The 22,348-nt window shown below is 42.8% G+C and overlaps 1 protein-coding gene across 1 annotated transcript; it reads right to left on the bottom strand.

The window, feature by feature from the left end:
- Window positions 1-236: 236 nt before the first annotated feature.
- Window positions 237-21,393, bottom strand: TBX18 (T-box transcription factor 18; the record flags this gene model as incomplete). The annotated part of the gene is made up of 8 exons (XM_079550292.1): window positions 237-961; window positions 3,655-3,749; window positions 8,417-8,481; window positions 9,668-9,835; window positions 16,165-16,336; window positions 19,200-19,301; window positions 20,724-20,910; window positions 21,135-21,393. 8 exons carry the CDS (start codon window positions 21,391-21,393, stop codon window positions 237-239), a joined length of 1,773 nt encoding a protein of 590 aa, XP_079406418.1.
- Window positions 21,394-22,348: the final 955 nt, after the last annotated feature.

Here is a 22,348-nt window from a genome sequence, read left to right as displayed (position 1 = left end):
CCAACGTGTTACACAACTAAGTGTACCAGAAAACTAAAGCAGTCTGCACCACAGAAAACTCCGTGTAGCTCAAAAAAGGAGAATAATCTGGCTGCAAACAAGTCAAAAAATTCAGTGAAACTTCCTCTCATATTATATATACACACACTTTACAAGCTACATTGATTGTCCCTTCATATTCCAAAAGAAATACATTGTAGACACAAAACATACTGTACTTTTACTTAAAGGCTTCATCAAACCATATGTGCAGACACTTGAGAAGATGAGAGTGTCAAGCTTCCTAGGGTCCTAGAGTCAAAGAAATTCTGCTGCCCCCCACTGCTAAGTAAGTGCACTCCTTCCACAGGGGGCAACATCTGCCGATCCGTCATGGTTCCACTCGGCGAGGACCCCAAGAAACTTCCTTGGGAAGAAACAATTTTCTCAGGACTGGCAGCCAGTTTAGGGGATGTCGAAAAGTTATATCCGTACAGCGCACAGGGACTGTGCAGTCTAAATGTGTTGTAGGAGCCTTGGTGGGTTTGATTAGTGGTAAAGGCATTGCCGGAAGGGGATGGCATGATGTACTGGAGCTGTGGAGACATCCCTGAAATCTGCATAGATAAGCCAGTTTGCGGGCAGCTGAATGCATCCCCGTCACTGCCGCTCATTGACATATTCACAGTTGTGCTACTCGACACACCAACATAAGAGGGAGTCCTTGGGGGTGCAAACGTCTCACTGGTTTGGTTTGTGAGCCTGTTGTAGGTTTCAGCCAAAGAAGTGCTGTATCTGTTCAGGGTCAAACCTGAGCGGGCACAAGCTGTGTAGTCAGCAGGAGCAAGGCTACAGAGCTGGCTAGTGTTGGGGCTGAGATGGAAGGCTGGAGATGAGCAAGGGGAACCCGGCAAAAGGTGAGGGTGGGTAGAAGGCACTCCACTGCCAGATCCCTGGAGTAAGGTAGAAGAACCTGCATTTCCTGGAAGAGAATATAACAGTGTAAGAAGCATGTTGGGAAGGCTTATTTTCTAGGTGACAGATCAAGACCGTTGTCTTTTATAATAACCCTTGATGTGAAACACTTGACACAAATTCATGCAAAATACTTAAGTGCATACATGTGAAGGTGTGTGTGCATGGTTCATGCATGTTTTTAAATAAATGATCTGTCCTAGAACGGAACACCAGCTATGTTCTTGAGACCATCACTCAATACATCCAGCCTTTCAGCTCCAGACCAAAAGGCTAACTACTCTTCATCTGACCCTGCAAGAGAACTGCTCAGCAGCAACAATGCAGCCATCCAAGTACCACATCACAGTAAGCCTTCTTCAAAGTTACAAATTTTGTGTGGTCTCTGTTGTTGCTATGCTCCAGAGTGAGTTTCAACCCTTGCTATGATGAGTAAAGCATCCCTGTGTCTGCCACTGTCAGAGTACACATAAGGATTGGATCCTTACCTCAAATGACAGAAGATCCCACAACTAAAACAACTTCATAAAATGCACTGGCTGCGTATTGTGCATTGCTATTTTATTGCTGGCAGCAAACTGTTGACAAACTATTCATTTACTGGTATCAGAACTTTTTACATGACAAACACAAGCACTGAGAGCTCCTAAGAATAAACTGTTTGAAGTTTGAAGGTGAAGTATCTTCTGAGGACTGAAAGTTTCCCAGCTGCAAGAAAATCTTTGTCTCAAAAAATGTATTTCTTGGGAAAGTGAATGTAGAAAAATGGATTTGGATCTTTTACAGCCTCCCAGGACAAAGTCACATAGCAAAGAAGACATTCCTGATTGTGATTCACATTAACAGACAACTTGTGATGCAGAGATACACACTGCCAGTAAGTTAACAGGTTTTCATGATAGGTGAGCTAAAAAAGGAAAAGTAAGTTTAAAGTGAAGTCTGCCTCCTGCTTTTCTACTGACAAAAACAAAAAAACAAAAAAACAAAAATAAAACAACCATGCACAAAACATTATGAGATAGCTCCACACCCCAAAAATCCTACAATCTCAGGGTGGATATTAGGAAAAATTTCTTCTCAGAAAGAGCAGTAATGCATTGAAACAGGCTGTCTAGGGAAATGGTGGAGTCCTTGTCCCTGGAGGATTCAAGAAACATGGAGATGTGACACTGAGGGACATGGTTAGTGAGCATGGTGGTTATGGGTTGACAGCTTATCGTGGTGGTATTTTCCAAATTTAATGATTCTACATCAACAACCTCACTGTCTGAAGATGTCTACATTAAAACTGGGACAAAGTTCTAGTGGGGTCTTTCACCAAGTCTTTTGGCCTAAGCTCTAAATCACTCTACTGTCCAAGGCACATTAATGATTTTGCAAGGATTGTAGTTTTTATTCTCTCATCAGTAGAGAATACTTCAATAAGATCCTTGACCTCAGGCTACAGTAGAAGGGAAAGCTTATGGCTGCAGTTTGCCTGCTCTCCAAAAGTGTACAAACGGGTGGCAACAGAGCCAATCTGGCCCTGGACAGGAGAAACAGGAGAACTTCATAGTGAGCTACTCATCAGTCTTACACAATTGGACAAGGTCTGATATTATTGTCTCCTAGGCATTTTTAAAAGCACTCTTTAAAAGCATCCTTTAAAAGCACCCTCACCCCCACCCTCTGCCTAAAAATTTGCCCATATTCATCCCAAGTATCTGTGACTTTGCACAAAAAGTTATTTTTAACTGCTCATATCAAGCACTTATGCTGAAGATTCATCAAAGGAGAGGACTAAGGAGAAACTGAGAAAAGTTATTTCTGTGTGTTTCTGTATTTTCTTTTTTTTTTTTTTTCCTTTTCTTTTGTTATTTCTTTTTCCTCAGCTGATGTTCTGGAATATACTATCAAGAAAGTAGGTAGGACGTTTGTAAATTTGATAGTAGGAAAAGTAACAAACCAAGAGCAAATCTGATTTAGGTGAGAAAAAACTGAAAGGTTATATGCATAAGTATGCCCTGGAAATAAAGGAATTCAGAAGAAAGTACAGAGATACTTCTCTGTGTCTGAACAGGCCATTTAAAAGCCCATCTCTCCTTCACAGCACTATCTCTATGATAGGAAAGCTAAAGCCAAGAAACTATCGACTAGAGCGCAGGAGAAAGCTCTCCTTGAAAAAAAATTTTCAAGCTCTAGGATGTGAAAAAAGTTTGTAGGACTTTCACTAAACAATTGGTCTTTAAGAATCAAGGCTTTCCAAAGAACCCAATTAAACTTAGAAGTATTTATTCAGTAGATTCAGATAACACCTATTCTTTCATTCCTTTTTTTTTTTTTTTTCTTAAATCTTAAACACACAAGTAATTCCCACATTTGAGTTTGGATGTTTACAATTGAAGTCACTCATAAATAAACTCTGCCTTCTGTACATAGCTAGAGCATAATCCCAGATAAGAGTTTATTCTGCCCTTAAGTAACTCATCTTCCTTCATGTGTGATCTGATTTATCTTTATAACACTTTTACTGTCACAGTGCTTAAGTTAGCGCTTTTTTTGTAACTTCAATTAATTCCAATGAGAGGAAATGGCTGCCAGTGGGGTTAGTTGGCCACTTTTTATGTAGGTGGCACACTCATCTTGATTTTAGTAAGGAATGATGGACATAAAGAATTTTATATTTATCTTTTGTTTTGGAAAAAACACAAAGACTATTACCTTGTTTAGGTATCCCAGGTATATCTTCAAATGTAAGTGTCCGAAGTGAAGGTCTCCAGAAGGCGTAAGACTCCACCAGAGCTTCCAGTCCCATTCTATTGAGAACAAAAAACATCATGGCATCATGATAGAAAGCTGTATTTTGTCACATTCTTCTGTATACTTTATTTCAAAAACACAGAAAAATAATCAGCATTTCAGAATAAGTTCATTATTTTCCAATTCATTTTGCTTTTTAGAAGTCTTACATGCTAACCCACAAGACTGTTGTGATTGCAATCATTGGACTAATAGCCTGCAAAGAGTTTCCCACTTCCACAAGTCCGCTCCTCTACTTTGATTTTTTTTTTTTTTTTGAGTGGAGCTGGCTGCAATGATATTAAAGGTTTTCCTACCGTGACATTTCCTTAAAAGCAGCTGCTTTAATTGCCAGAGAAGCAATCTCCTATTTCTGACTAGAGCAAAGGTGATCAACTGACAATTACTGAAACTGGACTTCCAGTCTTTTCTGATGAGTTGGACAATCACACACACATTGTGAGCAATGCACGGGTGTACAGCTCTTTTGCAACTAGAATACATAAAGCAATGTTGTCTCTCAGTCATAAGGCACTGAGCAAAATGCCTTCAGAAACTAAAGATCTTGAATAATTCTCCTTCAATGGTCTCACAACAAAACAAAAATAACTACCTACACAGTCACAGCAGATCATATTTAGAACAACCTCTATGTCCAGAAAGTAAAGGCTCATAAGCTTTCTCACAGAATTTTGTACATAATGCAGCTACAAGTTATAGTTTTGCAATTATTTTTGGCATTTGAGCCCCAAAGGCCTGTTAAGTGTCAGCACCAGGTACGTACCAACGATGAATGCCTGCCTTAGAGCAGCAAAATTTTGTAAACTAGAATTATGCAAACAGCTCAATTTGAAGCTACCAACAAGTTCTTCTGATACTGCCTCTTCCACATTGCATTTCCAGCAGGATCACAAATGTATTCCAGGAAATGGTTATAAAGCATTTATTAGCTTAACCTCAACTAAAAAGATAGCCTTCATTTTCTGCAGTAATGGTGAATTTTCAATTCTAGTTAAAGTGGAGATAAAAGCCACCTCCTGGAGGAGTGTAGCCAAGGTGATAATTTATACAAGATGCTTTTGAACAATTTCCACATTTTATCACCGCTCTAATTTGCGCTATCAAATAGCCAAGTTTATTTAACAAAACAGTTATGTTTTTCCTGAAGCATTTAAAGAGAGAAATTCTGGACCTTTCCTGAGTAAAAGTTTTTATAGGGTCAAATGCAAGGCCTAACTGAAGAATGAAGCAATTCTCAGCACATAAATTCTGTTGCACTTTGCAAATGTACAGGGAACACTTTTAAAAGGTGAAGCTACTGATTTCTGTAAAAATACCTGTAGAACTTAAAGAGAATGACCTGAAAGGGAGTAGTTTTAATTAAGATAGTCACAGTAACTAAAGCAACTTTGAAGATTTAAATACTAGAGTGCAGCCCTTCCTACTTTTCTTGCAAACTAAAATGCGTAGATGAGAAGTAGAACAGCTAGATCTACAAAGATAGAAATCTTAATATTTACGTAAGTCACTCCAAAAGTAATGCCTCCTATTTATTTCCATGAAAATTACAACGATGAACACAATAAAACTATTTGTCAGAGAAAATTCTCAGCTACAGAACATCATTTTTAACATAGTCACCACCATTATCTACGTATTTTTGCCAGAGATGAATAGGAGCCATCATGCTGCGCTCACACAAATCTGCACCAGTGAAGATAACCCACTGATTCACAGCTACTATGATGGCAGTCCATCTTTCTTCTCCTCAAACAGATGGAAGCTGGAAAGTGCCAAATCTGGTCTATATATGGTGGGTATGGTAGGACAGTTCAGCCAAGACTGGCAATTTGCTATATGATCTTGAGATTGTAATAGGGCCTGGTATTATTGTGTTCCAAGAGAAAGGTTGTCTTCTTCTTCAGCCTTACACTGGAAGTTGGAGCCTTCAGCAGAGTCACTGTTACGATACAGCAGTCAGAGCTGACTGTTTACCGGGGTTCCAAGAAATCCAGAAGGATCACTTCTTTCCTATTGCAAGAAAAACAGTGTATATCACTTCACCCACTGAGGGCTGCATCTTGAACATCTTCCTCATGCCACCACTCCACAGACTTTCATTTTTACTCTGGCTCATAGTGGTAGCAGCACATCTCATCACTGGTAAAAATACAATTCAGGAAACTGTCACCTTCAGCCTCACCAGGGACCACCCTGGCACAATCTTTGTGATATTCCATCACTGCAACCATTGTTTCCAGAGCACTGAAAGTGATATTCAGCTCCATACACAGCAATCTGGTCATAACCCACTAATTTGTGTGGATGAGTTGATCGAAATGCTCTCCATTTTGTGGCATGACAGCCACCCAAAGGGTTTCTTGACTTTCATGGTGCTGTCATCACTGCTGAAATGCACCACCTCACTGTGCTTACACACACTGGCCTCCATAAACATTCAGCAGGCACCAATGAATGTCAATGGGTGTTATGTTTTCTACATGGAGGAATTCAACTCCATACCCTTGCTTTATCCATAATTCCATGTCAGATGCCATTTTGTCAGACTGCCTCTTTGCTGCCATCTATCACAGAGCAACAAAATGCAATGGAATATTGCTGGGAAGGTTCAGCCTCTAATGCCATACCACCACCATTGGCTCTGACAACATGGGTCAACATAATAAAATAGGAGGCATTACTTTTGTGGCAGACCTCGTAATTTTTGTGTTTGGTAACAGAGTAAACTATTAATCAGTTGAGTAAACTAGTGCTGTCCTCAAAAATTTGAAAATAAGCTGCATGCGCAAGCATAGCTATTCAGTGCTATGAAGCCTATCAGTGAAACCAGCAATACTGATTTCAGCAAAAATAATGCCTCTTTGCAAGAGTATGCAGAGACACTTCTGAAATGAGTGCATTTATTACAGTAAAAGCTTTCAGAACTTATCTAAAGCCAATTCCAAAACACACTTCTACAACACAGGCTTCATAGTTTACAGAAATGGACTAGAACTGTTTTTCCATTCAAAAACACATTTCTTTTTAATGCCTGAACCCAAACGATTCCTAGAAGCTAAACCAAAAAACATCTCTGGACAGCCTCAGTACAATAACTAGATTTGCACGGTTGCACATACAGAGCAATTTTTCAAGTACACAAACCAAATTTTGCTTCTTTAGTCACTGTACTTATCTGGAAGTTACTGTTAATTTAAATGCAAAATACAAAGTAACAAAAGAGGGTGAATGTCTGTTTATGCCAGGGACTGGAACATTCTTTCCAGGCGTCAGGACAGGGTATGGCCAATTGTTTCTTGATAGAAGACAAAAATCTTAGAAAGCAGCAAATATGGACAGCAAACTGAGAAGATATTTGCAGTGGACTCCTGTAAATTTTTATAACCCTATCCCTTCTAAAAATGTTAATCTTCTAGAAAATAATCTTGTTTGCTGTCCAGTCTCAGTATTCAGTTAATTCAGGTGGAAGAACAAAATGGTCTTTAAAGCTGCAGCCTCTGCTGAAAGAAAAGCTCAGTAAAGCAGCCAACAAAAGATACTCTCTGAACATTCCTACCAGAGCACAGTCTGCTCTCTTTTCTGGAAGGCTAGATCATAAATATAGCAGCTGTAGACAGCAAACGCAAAGTGGTCACTGGAACTGATGTATACTATGCACCGCAATTAAATGCTGCTTTTTTTAGCTGAAATGCTTGAACACGCAATTCGTAACAGGCTAAAGTATTTTGCATTGAACAATCTTTGCATAAAATACCTCATCAGTTCTGGCAGCAGAAACTAAGTCTCCAACTACTCGGATTCTCTATTGCTATTTTGAAAAAATAGAGGATCAAGTAAGAGTAAACAATTAATCAGTCCAACTGCAACAGAAAAGGTGGAAACCAGGTCTGCTTCAAGGTCGTCTAGTAAGACTAGCCTAGTAAGAAAAGCATTCACCTGGGCAGTGGATTTAAAACTCTTCAAGCAATAGAAATACTTTGACACAAGTCTCCAGCCTCCTAAGCATGCATAATAAACATCAGGTTATTGCAGGAGGGAAACAAGATTCTCCCTCTTCAAGAGAAAAGGAACCACTCTATCCTACCACCACTCACATGCAGGAGATGGATATTCATATCTTCATTTTGTGTCTCTAGACAGGAGGGAGATTTCAGGACCAGCCTCTTCTGCTGGCCAGCCACACTCTCTCCCTACCCTTGTCTGCTGGCTTTGGAGAATTCCCATGCCCAGGTCAGTACCATTACCTACACATTCACTGCCACACCCAAAGATTACAGCTTCCAGCACCACAGTGACACAGTTCCCTTGGTTGTACATACTTTCCTACTCCTGTCCTGCAGCACACTCTGGTCTTAACCTCAAAAATCACAGACTTCAGTCTGCACTAATTCAATTTTCAGCCTTCACAGTATGCTGCAGTTTCCAATGAAAGGATACCTGAGTACATGTGTCAAGCCACATGCCAATCAGTTCATGATCTAGAGGGTCAGAGGAGGAGGAACAGGAAGCCACCACTGAGAACATTAATGGGAAGCCTAAGCTTCCTCAGGGAGCCCAAGTCCTTAGACTCATTTGTCTGTAAATACAAGTATTCCCCTCGGTAGGAAGGACATCTACTGCCAGCCTTCACAAACTGGTTCTGTCAGCAACAAGAAGCACCTACCTGTTACGTCCTGAATCTCTAAACCCTTTGGCGAATGGATTCCTGTCAATCTTCAGACGAGTTATCTGTGAAGATGATGAAAGAAATTAACATCTGCAAATTCAGGTAAGTAATACAAAAAATGACTCAGTGAAGTATCCTAGCTCCTGACACTTAAAGCAGAAACATCTTACCATTTGCATGGTTCAAGGCACCAAATAAGGCCAAGTCTTCTGGCCATTATTTTTGCAAATCCCCAGAGAAGCTAATAGGTATTTAATGTTACTAAATGGCAGGTTGGAATTCTCAAGGAAAATCTTCTGGCAAATGTCATTCTTCACCTAAGAGAGTACATTGCCTAATTGCAATAAAATTTAAATTAAATTTTATTTCTGTGTGGGTTAAGAAGGAAATGTGAAAAGAGAGATTATCACTAGGCTGTTGTGTTCTATTAAAAAAATAAAACGGGGGGAAAAAAAAGATGCTTGTAATTTACTTAAATGAACAGCGTAAACACCAAATAATTAAGTTTCATTATTTATTTCAGTCTATTTACACGGTTATCCCTTTGCAAAGATGACAAGGCATATATAATTTCCCAAAATATACTGTAATTTCTTATATGGAGTTAACAAATATCACAGCACTAAACATAGTGTCACTCTGTATATTAATACTTAAACAAGTAGTAATAAGAGCCAAACGCTGCAGTCAGGCCAACTGCAATTTAGTTTTGACTTTGAGCATGTATGGACCCAGATAAATAATATGTTAATAATACGTACGCTGAATCCAGTTAATGATAATTACTGCAGCTTTTTTCAGACCTCAGCTCCCCCCTTAAGATTGTGGGGCACCCTATTCAGACAGACTTTTGACATAACTGGAGTCAGGCTCAAAATGCTTGAACATCTGCTCACTTATCTACATTCAGAAGTACCTTTAAAATTCAGACTCCTCCTCGCCTTCTGTTTCAGTGCCACATTTATAATTAAGACCCTATTAACTTTAATGCTGTCAACTTAAAACTGTGAGATCACCATTAAAAAAATTACTTCTTATACGCATCATCTAGCCCATATGGACTGAAGTCTCAGCTATTGCCTCTGGGCGCTGCTGCAATACTACAAGTGAAAGTTGCTTGTAATATAACAAGGGGTTTAGACAATGCTTCTTGGTGATATAAGCAACATATCTTCTTTTTTCCTGTCTCACACTTCTCTGGTCTACTCTGAGAAGCCTGCCAAGTGCTAAGCAGAAAGTCCAAGTTACCTGTTGATTTTGGTATGCTGTGACAGTGGTGAAAACTGTCTCTGGAAAGGAGAATGCTTTGACTCCTTCTCCCGAAGGGATAGGCTTGATCGGGGACAGATCATCTCCACAGTCTTTTCGGATGACGTGGACACGAGGCTGGTATTTATGCATAGAGTGAAGGATAATCTATGCAGTCAAAATGAAAGGAAAAGATAACATTTATTAGAAAGGACACCCTGCTGCTCCAGGACTAATGGTTTTTTGGAACAGATTAGGGCATGTGTTTACCATGCCACTTACTGGAAATCAAATGTTTTCTTTAACCTCTGAAGGTTCTTATTACAGTAGTCTACTCTCTGTGCATTTATGTTATTGCCAACTCCAAGCATTTAAAAAAATATGACTTGGGAACTGCAAAATCAGGAAACTGGCTTAAAAAAAGTGGGGGGAGTGAAGTCCTGGTCCCACTGGAATTAGGAGAGTTTCATTGTTTTTTTTTTTCCCCCCACTTGAGCCTGGATTTGATCTAACACGATTAACAACAGCAGCATTTGCCGTTTGTTTTCAGAGCCCTCAGGTCACGCTTAGAGCATTTTTCTTCCTGATATGCAGAAGGCTGGAAATGTGTCTTGTTTTGAACATATTCTAAGAGTCTCATACTCTGAACCAAATAACACCAAAGTAAAAGAACACCAAAACCTAGAACTCTAAAGAGTTAGTAACCCTAAGTTTGTAATACTTATACAGACAGTGAACATCAATACCCAAATCCCTCCCAGCATACAGAAGCTCAAGTAAGAATAAAGGATAAACAAGAACTACACAAACTCATAGTGAGTAAAGTTAAGCAAAAATAGTTGTTGGTATTGTTCCCAAATTTTAGAGGAGATTTAACATACATTTTTTTTTTCCTCTATTTTTTCTATTCCACTTCTAGCTAAAAACACCAAAAAGAAGATTTCAAGGAAAAAAAAAAAAAAAGAAGAACTGAAGCTCAGCTATTATTTTTGGAAGGTCAAATAAATTAATAACTTGATAAATAAGTAGCCCTATGGCTACTGGCCTGTGCAACCCCTAATCAAAATTCAGGGGAAGTTTTTTCATTTCCTGCTCTATGAGTAGCCTCAGAATATGTATGTGCTCAAGGACTTGACAGAGCCTTTATGCCTGAATGCCAGATACCATGGAAGCTCATTCATCCAAATGACATAGAGGACATTGCATTCATTTGGCTAACCTACAGTTTGGCTAGTTTAATACACTTGGTCCTGGCCAAAAGACATGACCCCATTTTAGATACGCCAAGTTTCTGGATAATCATGTTTTTTATTAGCCTGCATGTAAGGCTTTGACGATGACATCACAGGCTTCAATTAATTTGCTCAGGGAGTGCCCTGTGGATGTTCTCATAAGAGGCCTTTCCCTAGTTTCTGAAATCTTGCATAAGCAAATGTGCATTCTTTTTACAACTATGCTTTCAGTTCTCTGCTGGCAAAGATCAACAAAATGAAAACGTAGCGAGAATAACACATTCTTGATCCCGTTTTCCTATGAATACCCACTGATACCAAGGAAGGTACTGGTGCAACAGAAAAGACTCCATCAAGTAAACCCCTTTCCACCATTTGAGTTCATTACTATTTTGTGTCTTGCCATCTACCCGTGCAGAACCGAGCATGCACACTTGCCTCTATGCAGTGAAAATCCATGCAGCTGCGATCAACTCGGTTCATGTATCAGAACAGGCAAAGTTACAGCAGCAGGGAGATGAACACCACATGGAGAGCAGTAACACTATGCAGACAGGGTGAGGAAGGAAAGCGGGTGCAATACCCACTCGGAAAGCCTGGTGCAGAACTGAGCCCAGGCAGGGCACAGAGCAGAGCAGTGCCTGCACCCTTGCCATGATGCTCCCTCCTTCCAGCCTTCCCCCCAGCTGCACCACCACAACCGAGGGACGCTAAGCATGGCTTCCTCCCTCCTAGGACAAGCACAGGGAAAGGCTTTGCCTCAGGTTCTTTTCCGAGCTGCTCCAGAGGTCAGCACAGCAACATTTTACCCCTTACTCACGGATTGGCAGCTTCCCTAAGCATGCAGCAACAGCAAGGGGGCTGTTTTCTAACATGCCCTAATACTTACCAAGCAAAATTCCTGTTTATCAAACACAAGTTTCACTCCTATACTTCCATAAAGCAGCCATTCTTTCCCACATATATCAAGGCTTCACACTCAAGCCCTTCACCTTTCCTCAGTAGGTGTGGGCAAACAGCACAGTGAGAGCCAACAGGGATACTGCCCACGGCACCATGCCATCACTTCCCAGGGCAGTAAACCTCTCTGTTTTGACAGTGCAAGTCCTCAGAGTCGTGGCACTTGGACCATGGCAGTTGCCCTGCCATTACTATCGGCTTGAGCTCAAGGAGGAGGCAGGAGCCCTGCAGAGCGAAGGCCACAACAACATGGAAGCAGCGTGGAGTAACAAACACAGCACTCATGGACACACAAAACTTAATCTGTCTAGAGTAACCTTACAATAGGTGTATGGAAAGGAGCTATCACGATGAGGCCTCAGCGCTGGCTCTCACCCTAGGTACTGCCACGAGACAGACGTCACAGTTCTCCTACAGCATGGTGACATTGTCCTCACCTCACTGCTGTGGTCTCCAAAAATCTTCCTTTATCAAGCAAAGCCCATGTAGTCAGGCTTTCTGCAGTCAGGGAGATGTGTGGAAGAATAATTTTCTCCTCACAAAGAGGAACTGCAAGTGCTGATATTTTCCAGCTTTTCACCATGACAAACCCACAGGGACCCAATGACAGCAAGCAGAGCTTGGTGCTCAAAGCCACAGCCAGGAAGGGCAAAAACCAACCACAGCCTCCAGCCTAACCCCACTTTCAAATTGAGGAGGTAAAATCTACTGAACACCCATGGAACAATTAACACACTAACGGCCTCATTTTCACTCAAAGTTAGATGTTCTTCAGCATCATAAAGCATTTAGTTGAAAAGCACAGAAAACAATACCAAAATAATGGCTTTTGCCCTGTGTTCAAATTCAGCCATAAAGCTGCATTACAACAGAAAAATTGTCCAGCTCAAATTAGACAGAGAGACCCATTTTATAACACAGCAATTATTTCCCACTCTGGAAGCAAGAGGCACTGACTCATGAGACAAACAGCACCCAACCGTGAGCGACCCAATCTCAACATCAACTGCAAGACACAGATTTACTTTTCTTTCTTTACTTTTCTTTCCTTTCTTTTACTTACATCCTAACAACTCAGACAAAAGACAAGAATGCCATACTGTACGTGTCTCAATGATCTGATCTGGCTTTAACATCTGTATAGGCACACAATCTTTCCAAAGTAGGAATCTGCTCTGGGCCTCTCTTCTGAGATCAAAACTACACCAGGAAAACATCTCCTTACAAATCCTGCTTGATCTCCTCAGCCTGCAAGGGGAACTCACGTATCAGAACGTCCTACGTGCAGACGCACTTCAAAATCCCTCCACAGAACAGCACTATAAAATCTTGTTGTCGCAAACTCCCACTCAAAACACTGACGCAAACAGCAGAAGGCAGCAAGAAGCCCAAAGAGCGACTGAGCAGCCAAGCGAGCTGCCTCAAAAACGGCCAGTTCTCTGAACAAGAAGCTAACACCAGGTCGATGGGGCCATTTGCTGCAGGGCCCATGCAGCACAAGGCAAGCTGGCTGCCGTCAGTTACTACCACCACATAAATACCACACAGAAATACTACCTGAGCATCTGTTTGCAAACACAGCCACCGTTCCCATGAGCATGAGTCACTTCTGCCAGTGGCTCTGGGAGTTAATGCTCCGGTAAAAGGGCTCTGGGTTGAGCTCACACAAACTCCTGACCTCAATAGAAATTCACATGTGCAAGGTCAAAACCAAGCCCCAGGATTTTAACACAAACACTCTGCAAAAACTGACACCTTCAGGGAGCATAGGGAGAATAAAGGAAAGATTTCAGCAAGGATTGAAATATCAGAACCAAGCAGCATGAAACATATACCGAAAGAGCAGCTAAATCCCGATACTGCTTGTGCCACTAGAGGAAGGAAGGCAGAGTGCAGAGCACCCATGGAGGCTTCCCTGAGCCATTCTGTTTAAGCAGGAGGAAAAAAAAAAGCTTTCTAGTAACATTAACCACACCCCACCTCCCACCTCCCACAATAGAGGTGGGAGACTCAGAGCACCTGACGTAAAAACAAATATTCTAGGGACAGTATGGTCTTGACCCCAGTTCCTCTAATCCACCATCCCTCCTCCAGTACCCTCTTGAGAAAAATGGTTCCTTCCTGCTTATGAGAAACAATTGCTTTTTTATATTCATCACAAAATAGGATTATTCGTTTTCCATTGTTGCTGGAGGCGTTCGGAGTCTACATAGCTTTTTCAATACAGCATTCCACACTACCATAGCTTTAAAAGAAAATATGTACCCATTGGAAAAGACACTTTTCTGCTTTCTGCTTTTGCCTTTTCTGGTAATTATGAATGACATGTTTGCAATTTCCCAGATTTAAGAAATATGAAATTATTTTGCAGTCATCCTTCTTTTGTCCTTTTATTTTAATACTTAAATTTCCATTTTGAGGAGGAGGGGCGCTGCCGTAGCTTTGAATCAGTTCAATGTGTCCCAAATCACTGCACTAGAGCTTTGCTTCACTCATTTCCAAATCGAAACACTTCACTAAAGACCAGAAAATTTATATCCCCTTGCATTATGAATAATGGCGTGCTGTGTACACTATGCAGGTTTCAGTTCTGAAGAAAAATAAAGCTAGGATCTGGGATGGAAACATATAACAATGCAGTTTTCTACTTACTCTAGAATTCATAATGGAGTATTCCGCAGCTGCATATGCTTGGGTAGACTCCCGCATCCATATTTTGCTGCTTGGAGACCACCAAGTACAAGGACCAGCTCTCAATTGGAGAAGCAACATTCTACCCATTCGCATCTGCTTCCTTTTGTGAAGACTTTACAACAAACTCTGGACTCAGAGAATGCAACTCGCACCCAAGGAAGGTCTCAAACGCACAGTCACTGGGAAACTAACAGGACTATCTGTGTGAAGACTTAAACACTGCCAATTGAGACTCCCTAACTGCAACTCTGGAAACAAGCGATGCACAATATCTTCTCTACAATCCTGAACAAAAGTGCCGCTAACTCAAAAGATACAAATACACTCTTCCTTTAAGAAGAATATGGGTAACACAATTACAAACAGCACTGTATGCAGGGGACACTCTTCATTCTCACTATCACGCAAGTTCGCTCAGTCTAGCCTGTCTCCCATGTTCCTGGGTACGTAACTTAAAAGTTTAAACTCCTGCACAGTTTGACCACAGCTTCAAGACAATCTCCTTTGCAAGCAGAAGTGGGGAAACAAGCATACTCAGAATACACGTTCACTAAATTCTTGGCTCAGAGTTCAACTATACTGGAAGATGCGTGCAGTATCTTTGCACCCTGTGCCAGGTATGTTTTCTCTCACTCCCGTCCGTGAAGGGGAAAGCATCCCGCTTGCTTAATAAACTGCACTACATTAAGGGCAATGGAATCCACATCCTGTCTCAAAACTTGCCTCTTAGATCTCAAAACTCTACCCCTTGGAATTCAATGCTCCTTTTGAAAGTAAGCCTACGTTTGAGATTTATTACTGGATTTTTCCAAAATTAAAGACTTTGCTCTGACTAAAAACAATTCTCATTTTTTAATTATTTCCTAAGGTGTCAAATGAAACTATTTTAAGGATTGCTGGAAAGATACTGGCTTACATCTGTCATGTTTCAACAGTTTTGAAGAGAAAAGGAAATATTAACATAACACATTTTGTCACATTAGATAATGTCATAACTAAACAATTTAGAACTTGCAAACAGAACACTCATACTGCATACGTCTTCGCCAGTTTTTCAGAAGTAATGAGCCTCAGCTGTGAAAGGGTCTCGCTTCATAAGGTATGCAATAAATCATTATCGGAGTGAACCCAGCTCCCATGTTGTTCGTTTTTGACTGCAATTATTAACACCTCATGGGATTTCACACAAATGTTTAGGTTAAGAAAATAGTTAAGTGTATTTTTATTCACATGAAGTTATTACACACTATTAATGTTTCTCCTAGCGACTTGTGAATTTAAACGTACTTTTTGATCAGAGCAGAAGTTGCAAGTACCACACTTGGTGGGAAAACATTAGAGCAATTCTGCCCCTTCGTATTAGGCAATTTAGCCTTGTAAAGTCTGACTTTGCAGAAGGAGTTTTATTTTTGAGGGGGGAGTAAAACAGCAGGCTCTAATAAGCAGTTAATTATCAGAGTGGAAAGTAAGCAGATTTCAGATCTGGACGGTAAAGTTCCAAAACAGCTTTGAAAAGTCATGCCTATTTCTGGCACCCTGAAGCTGTATGTCAGAGTCCTGCAGGGCTGAGCAATCATCTACATATCATACCGTAAAAGAGCAAGTACTCACATGCCCTTGATCATCAAGTTCATTATTGGTGAGCTTTAGTTTGTCAAAGCTGATCACTTGTCTCATCCACGTCTCCCCGGAGGCAGGTGAATCGGGGTGAATATAAACACGAGGCGGTACTGGGGAGTCAGCGTTGCCGGCCACCATCCACTTGGAGCTATGATAAACATACCTGCAAAAAGAGAGCAAACATCTCTCACCACAGAACCTGGACTTATTTATCAGACCCAGTCTGAATTAATACATTAAGGTCCATACAACTACAGCAAGAGCCCATCAATTAACCAGCATGAAAGCAAAATAAATGTGATTATTTTAGTTCCAAAAGACATGTCTGGTATGTGGAAGAGGAAGGTTAAAAAACTGCTCTCATTGAAAATGAGCCTTCCTAAAGCTCGTAATAGCCTTTACGCTAGCCTCTGTGCTGAGGTTTAAGCTGGTGTCAAGTCATAGACTATACAGTTCCACTCTGAAAAAGCATCAGCAAACAGGGCAGAATACGGTCCTTCATTTATCAAATCAAGTAGAAATTCCATATTTGGAAGATTTAACATGTTGAGTCTCGTATAAGAGTCTATAAATAAAAAATATTGAAGGCAAAGAACATTATGATTAGGAAAAACAATGAAGCTATGTCAAACTATGCTCTAGATATTTCTGCAAGACCATCTTATTTTTCCTGAATACTATCACAGAAAGGCTTGAAAATGAAAAAACACATCTTGTATTTCATTTGATAGGCCAGTGCTGACAAAATCTCTTTCTCATACAAGCAGTGCCTGCTTTGGTAGAAAACTTACTTTGAAGGCAGATACTTCATAAGGCAACTTTAAAAAGTGCTAAATAAAAATGCTGAGGTCTTTTTTTCCAACTACAGTAAAATTCCTGTAAATCAGTTGTATTTTTTTAAAAAATTCATGAAAGAGTATCATATGTTTGTACAATTTGGTTCCAAAGTAGAAAAAGCTAAACAACAATCAGAAATTAAAATGATCCAATGCACACATCCGTTCATACAGCCCCTATCAAGCTGTAAAAGTAAAATCTAGTACAGCGGTAAAATCCTCCCCCAAATCCTATCTGGAGACAAGTTCTCAATCCTAAACCATGCAGTCAACTGTTGTGACATTTTGCCATTTATTTGTATTGTTTATAAAAGTTGTTGTTTTATAATATATATATATATTTTCCTACAAAAGTAAATAATATTCTGAATATTTTATGTTTATGACAACAGTTTAAGCTTCCTAATATTTACAATGAAGTCCAATTTTGCTAGGAATCTAGACCTAGGTTCAATTTTCTTCATTCCTGTGTAGTTTTGCTATCTGCTATGACAGTTTAAGTCTAGGCTCAGTGTAAGGCTGCTGTTGCATCTGCAAGACAATCAGCTTTCAAAGCCATATGAGCAGCACAAGTTAAATAACTTAAAAATGAATGTATAGACTGCATACCAAACAATGAAAATGGGAATCAACAGTAACATCCAGTAGGAAAATTAAAGACATGGTACTCAAATATGATTGCAGAAATTTAAGTTTGCCAACTACAACAATACTGCCCAGCAGACAACATTAAGTTACTTCTCTTATCTGGGGACCACATACCTCACTGCGCAGACAGCTCAGACCAGCATGGAAGTATTTATTTTAAACACAGTTCACTTTAAACAACTCATATGCTGCGTAACTTTTTTTAATATGAACGTTTTTGTTCAATTTGAACTATTTACATTCTCTTCCTCTGAGTTAAGAAGGTGATCAGACCTTTTAGGAAGGAGATCCTTAGATCACTAAGTAAATGCAACACTAAGTTTTACTTCAGCTGCACCGCTCTGTTCGAAGGGAAGGAAAAAAATAAAAAAGCTATTTCTCCCCTACGATGCAGCCAGAAAAGTGTTGTGCACTGGACATGCTCAGCATTTCTACCTGCACCTTGCTGAAAAACAAAATCAAAAGCAGTAGTAAGAAACTTCTTACATACCGCATGATAAAAAGGTAAAATTACAGTCAGTGAGGTAAGGACATGCAAAAAACATAGGGTGCTGTTTGTTAAGGAAACAAGGAGGCGTTCCTGACGAACCAACCTTTTAGTCCCAGTCTGAAATATTCTGACTTCTACAATTAAATCGGCAGCGGTTTCCCATAAATTACACTAAGTACGGGGTTGAAACAATCAAAACAGCATTGGTAGGGGCCCACTCCTGCCTCCACTGAACCACTTGGCTGCACGGAGAGCGGGAGCACGTTTGTGAAGCACAGCACACAAACATCCCCAAGTCACAGTGACTGCTGCAGGCCCAATCCTGCTACCACTGCTACAGGAGGAGGGCTTCAACACAGCCCAACATGCACTCTGGAACTACAGCTGTCTTCACAGCAGTCAGAGCTTTAGCTTATCGTTCCCACTCTCAAATGCTGGAAGAACAACTACTTTTGTTCATCATATTATATTTCAGATGCCATCAATTTGTTCTTTTAATTAGAAGCACTACCCTTTGTGAATCTAAGCAGACAGATATCTCAGTGATAAACTGCTACTGGAGTAAAAGAAAGAATCACTTCAAAGCACAACCAAGAAAGCTCATGCGCATTACATTCTATGGCCATTCAGTCAGAGGTTGATGCAAGAATGTTTTCTTGTTGTTGCCATTTAATGCTAGAAAATGGAGCATTTTCCTATCTATGTGTTAACAGGAAATAATTCCCAGTGACATGATAAGGAAAAACACAGGAGAATAGGATAACTGTACCACAAGCACGGTCTGCAAAAGCAAAGGATGGAGTGCTTGCCCACAGCACATGTATAGCATGAGCCAAAGGTACGCATTGCTCCAGCAACACTCCAGTTAGTTCTGCACACTTGGCACACTGATTTTTTTTATTTTTATTTTTTAACATCCCAGTTTGACAACAGGAATCTGAAGGAGAGCTGAACACCACCTTCTGCTAATTTATATGCTGTTAATATTGCCTTGCAATAGCTAGGATTCCCAAGGCGCACATCATAGGTCTTCTACCTGAAAGCCACCGTACCTGTATCTTTTGTTATCCACTGGCACAATATCCATGGCGATGTAATACTGCTGATGGGGGTCTAAACCTGAGATCTTCACTCTCATTGCGGGAAACATCCGCCTGAACATGGAAAGAGAAAGGTCACTTTTAATGCGAAACAGAGTGGGGAAGGGCTGTTTAGGACAAGGAACCGCTTCGTGGGATTTTCCCCGTTCTTCCCTTTAGCCCACTGAGTCCTTTCTGCTGATTCCAGTTACACAGCCATGAAACGGCCCATTCGATATGTCAAAACAGATTTCAGAAGTGCATTCACTTGAACAATGCTCCGTATGTTTTGGGATACGCTTTGGGAGTACAACTATTACCACATCATTTCAGCTTTATTGTTAGACAGTAAATCATTTTGTTTTGAGGCTGCACTTCAGCATTGCGCACACTCGAAACCCGTTAGCTAGAAATGTATTTCTGGAGCACCACTGCTCACAGCAGTGCAAACCTCCAGTTGTGCCAACTGACAGCAGCAAACGGCGCACTGGACCTCAGCACATTGCAAAGCAGGGTCTGCGGTGACACAGCCCAAATGCTGTGAGGATGCAGTTATAAGCCCAATGTGCTATGCCATAACTGAACAATATGGTCTTTATTGAGACGGACTTCCTGTCTGCAGCCTGCTAAGGTAAAGCGCAACGGCTGCTCTGCCTTTGAGAGGTACAGTAAAACTTCTTTATTGGAAGCAGAAACGGGCGTACGGGCAACTCTGAAAAAAATACGTTTGCAATCCACATCCTTCTGGAGAGAAAATGGAGTAATCACCTGGTGTTGTCGTTTCAGTATAAAAACGCATTTCTTATTTCAGCCTGTGCTTGGCACGGCTTTTATCAAAAAAGTTCATTCTTGATGCTAACAAAGAAAACATTGCAACGCTGTGCTGACTGCAAGCAAACAGGAATGACTTGTATGAGCCCTATCAGCCCGAAAGCCCTTCTGATTTATTATTTGCAGCTCTTTAAGAAAACAAAAAACAAAACAAAATACAAACAAACAAACACCTCAATTAAAAGTCGTTACTGGAAAGGAAAGCCCCATGTCTTTTATTTCTGAAAACCTCGAGGGTAACTGTCCACCGTCGGGCAGCGCGCTGCCACTGCGATGCACCTGTAAGGTACAAAAGAGCCCCCTGCCCGGGCTCCGTAAGACAAATGTTGCTTTGTGCTGCTTGAGACTGCTTTTCCATCATTAATAAAGCCCCTCTGAACACTCAGAAGGTAGCATATGGATCCAATAAAATATGTTTTTGTAATTTCTAATAAGTTCAGATCCGCTTATACTATCCAGGTTTTGGCCATCTGTATGCACTGGGAAGGGGAAAAGTTTCTCCTCCGAAGGGCACAGCGCGCAGACCTCACCCCAACGAGCGGGGAAGCCCCGACGCCTAGAGCCGGGGCCGTTTCCCTGCGCCATACATCCACTTCCTCGGCGCAATCTCGCCCGCGGAGATGCCCCGGCTCGGCTTGGGCTACTCGGTTGCCCGGGTGCCGTTACCTGCCCGCCTTGGTGATGATCATCTCGGTGCCAATCTCGTGGAAGCGCTTCCAGAGCTCGGCGCCCTGCAGCTCAACGCGCGGCGCCTGGGGCGCGGGCAGAGGCGAGGCGGGCCCGGAGCCCTTCGGGGAGCCGCCGCCGCCGGGCGAGGCGGGCGAGGACGCCGCCACGAAACCCTCATCGGCGCCTGCGGAGAGAGCGGAGAGGAGAGGAAGCCGAAGGGCCAGGGCCCCGCCGGACGCTCCGTCGCGCGAGTTTCGTTCGGGCGCGTTTCGCTCAGCCCTCCACGCGCGTACGTACACGTTATACAGAGAGATACCGATAGCCGGGCGCATCCCGCACGCAGACGTTACGAACTACTCGCCCTCCCCGCCGCCCCCCGCCCCGTCCCCGGGCCGGAGCGGCACTCACCGGCGGGCCCGCGGGCGCAGCCCGGCTCCATGTCGCCGCCGTTCCTGCCGCTGGTGGCCGCCGGGCTCCCGGCGCAGCAGCCGCTGCCCCCTTCGTCGTCCGCCGCCTCGTCCTCGCCGCCCACCTTCCGCCGCTTGGGCTGCCGCGGGGGCGGCGCGGGCGGCTGCTGCTTCTCGGCCCCGATGAGCGCCTCCACCGAAAAGGCGTGAGCCTTCAGGCTCATGGTGGTGCCGGGCGAGGCCCGCCGCTTGTCGGCCATGCCCCCCCTGCAGCCAGCGCCGCCCGCCCGTCCTCCCGACCGCGCCGGCTGGGGCCGGGGCTTTTCCTCGCCTTTCTTTTTAAATCCGAGTTATCAGCCAAGTTTTTTTTTTTTTCTTTTTCTTTTTTTTTTTTCAAGGGGAGAAAAAAAAAACAACAACTCTATTCCTTTTTGCAGATGCTCCCTTTTTCTCCCCCTCCTCCTCCTTCTCCTCCTCCTCCTCGCTCTGCCCCGTCTGATGGGCCCAACAGGACTGACATGGGTAACAAACGCTCTGCGGACACAAATTAGGGCTTGTAATTGAAATTTGTTGCCTTGATCTGTCAGCACTTCCAGGCAGGAGAGCGCGGGGACGGACCGCTCATTAGTGCCGCGGGGCGGAGGGGCCGGGCGGGGCCGCGGGGCGGGGGCTGAGCCCGCACGGACGCCCGCTGCCCAATCAGCGCCGCAACACCGCCCCGGCCCGGCCCGGCCCGAGCGGGGCCCCGCGGCGCCGAGCAGAGAGGGGGGGGGGCCGGCCGGCATCGCCGCACCCTGCGGTGGGGGTTAACGGGAGCGACCCCCGCAACGGGAAGGGCGGGGGGGAGAATGGGGGGGTCTGCAGCGGGACTTCGTTCCGTTCGGGCCCGGTTCGGGATGGGGGGGGGGGGGGGGGGTCGGAGCGCCGGTCGGCTGTCGGGGGTTCGTCGCGGTGCTGCGAAAGGGGTTTGGGCGCAGCCGCTCCGACGCCGATCGTTGGACGTAACCACCGGCCACATTCAGGTGCACGACGTATGCACGGGGAAAGCCATTCCGAAATCCTTCCCGTGAGCAACACGATGGAAAGCTGCAGATTTGGGGCAGTCACTCTTTGCTGTGCGTTCCCAGGGAAAAGCTATTGGGATGTTTTGTTTTGTTTCCCTTCATTCCTCTTTGAATGTTTGCATTTGGGGGGTTTGTTCGTTTGTTTCCGGGA

This window comes from Tetrao urogallus, assembly GCF_951394365.1.
Source record: "Tetrao urogallus genome assembly, chromosome: 2".
Taxonomy (NCBI): Eukaryota; Metazoa; Chordata; class Aves; order Galliformes; family Phasianidae; genus Tetrao; species Tetrao urogallus.
Note: the sequence above shows the minus strand (reverse complement) of the source record. Positions and strands in the feature narration are given on the sequence as shown.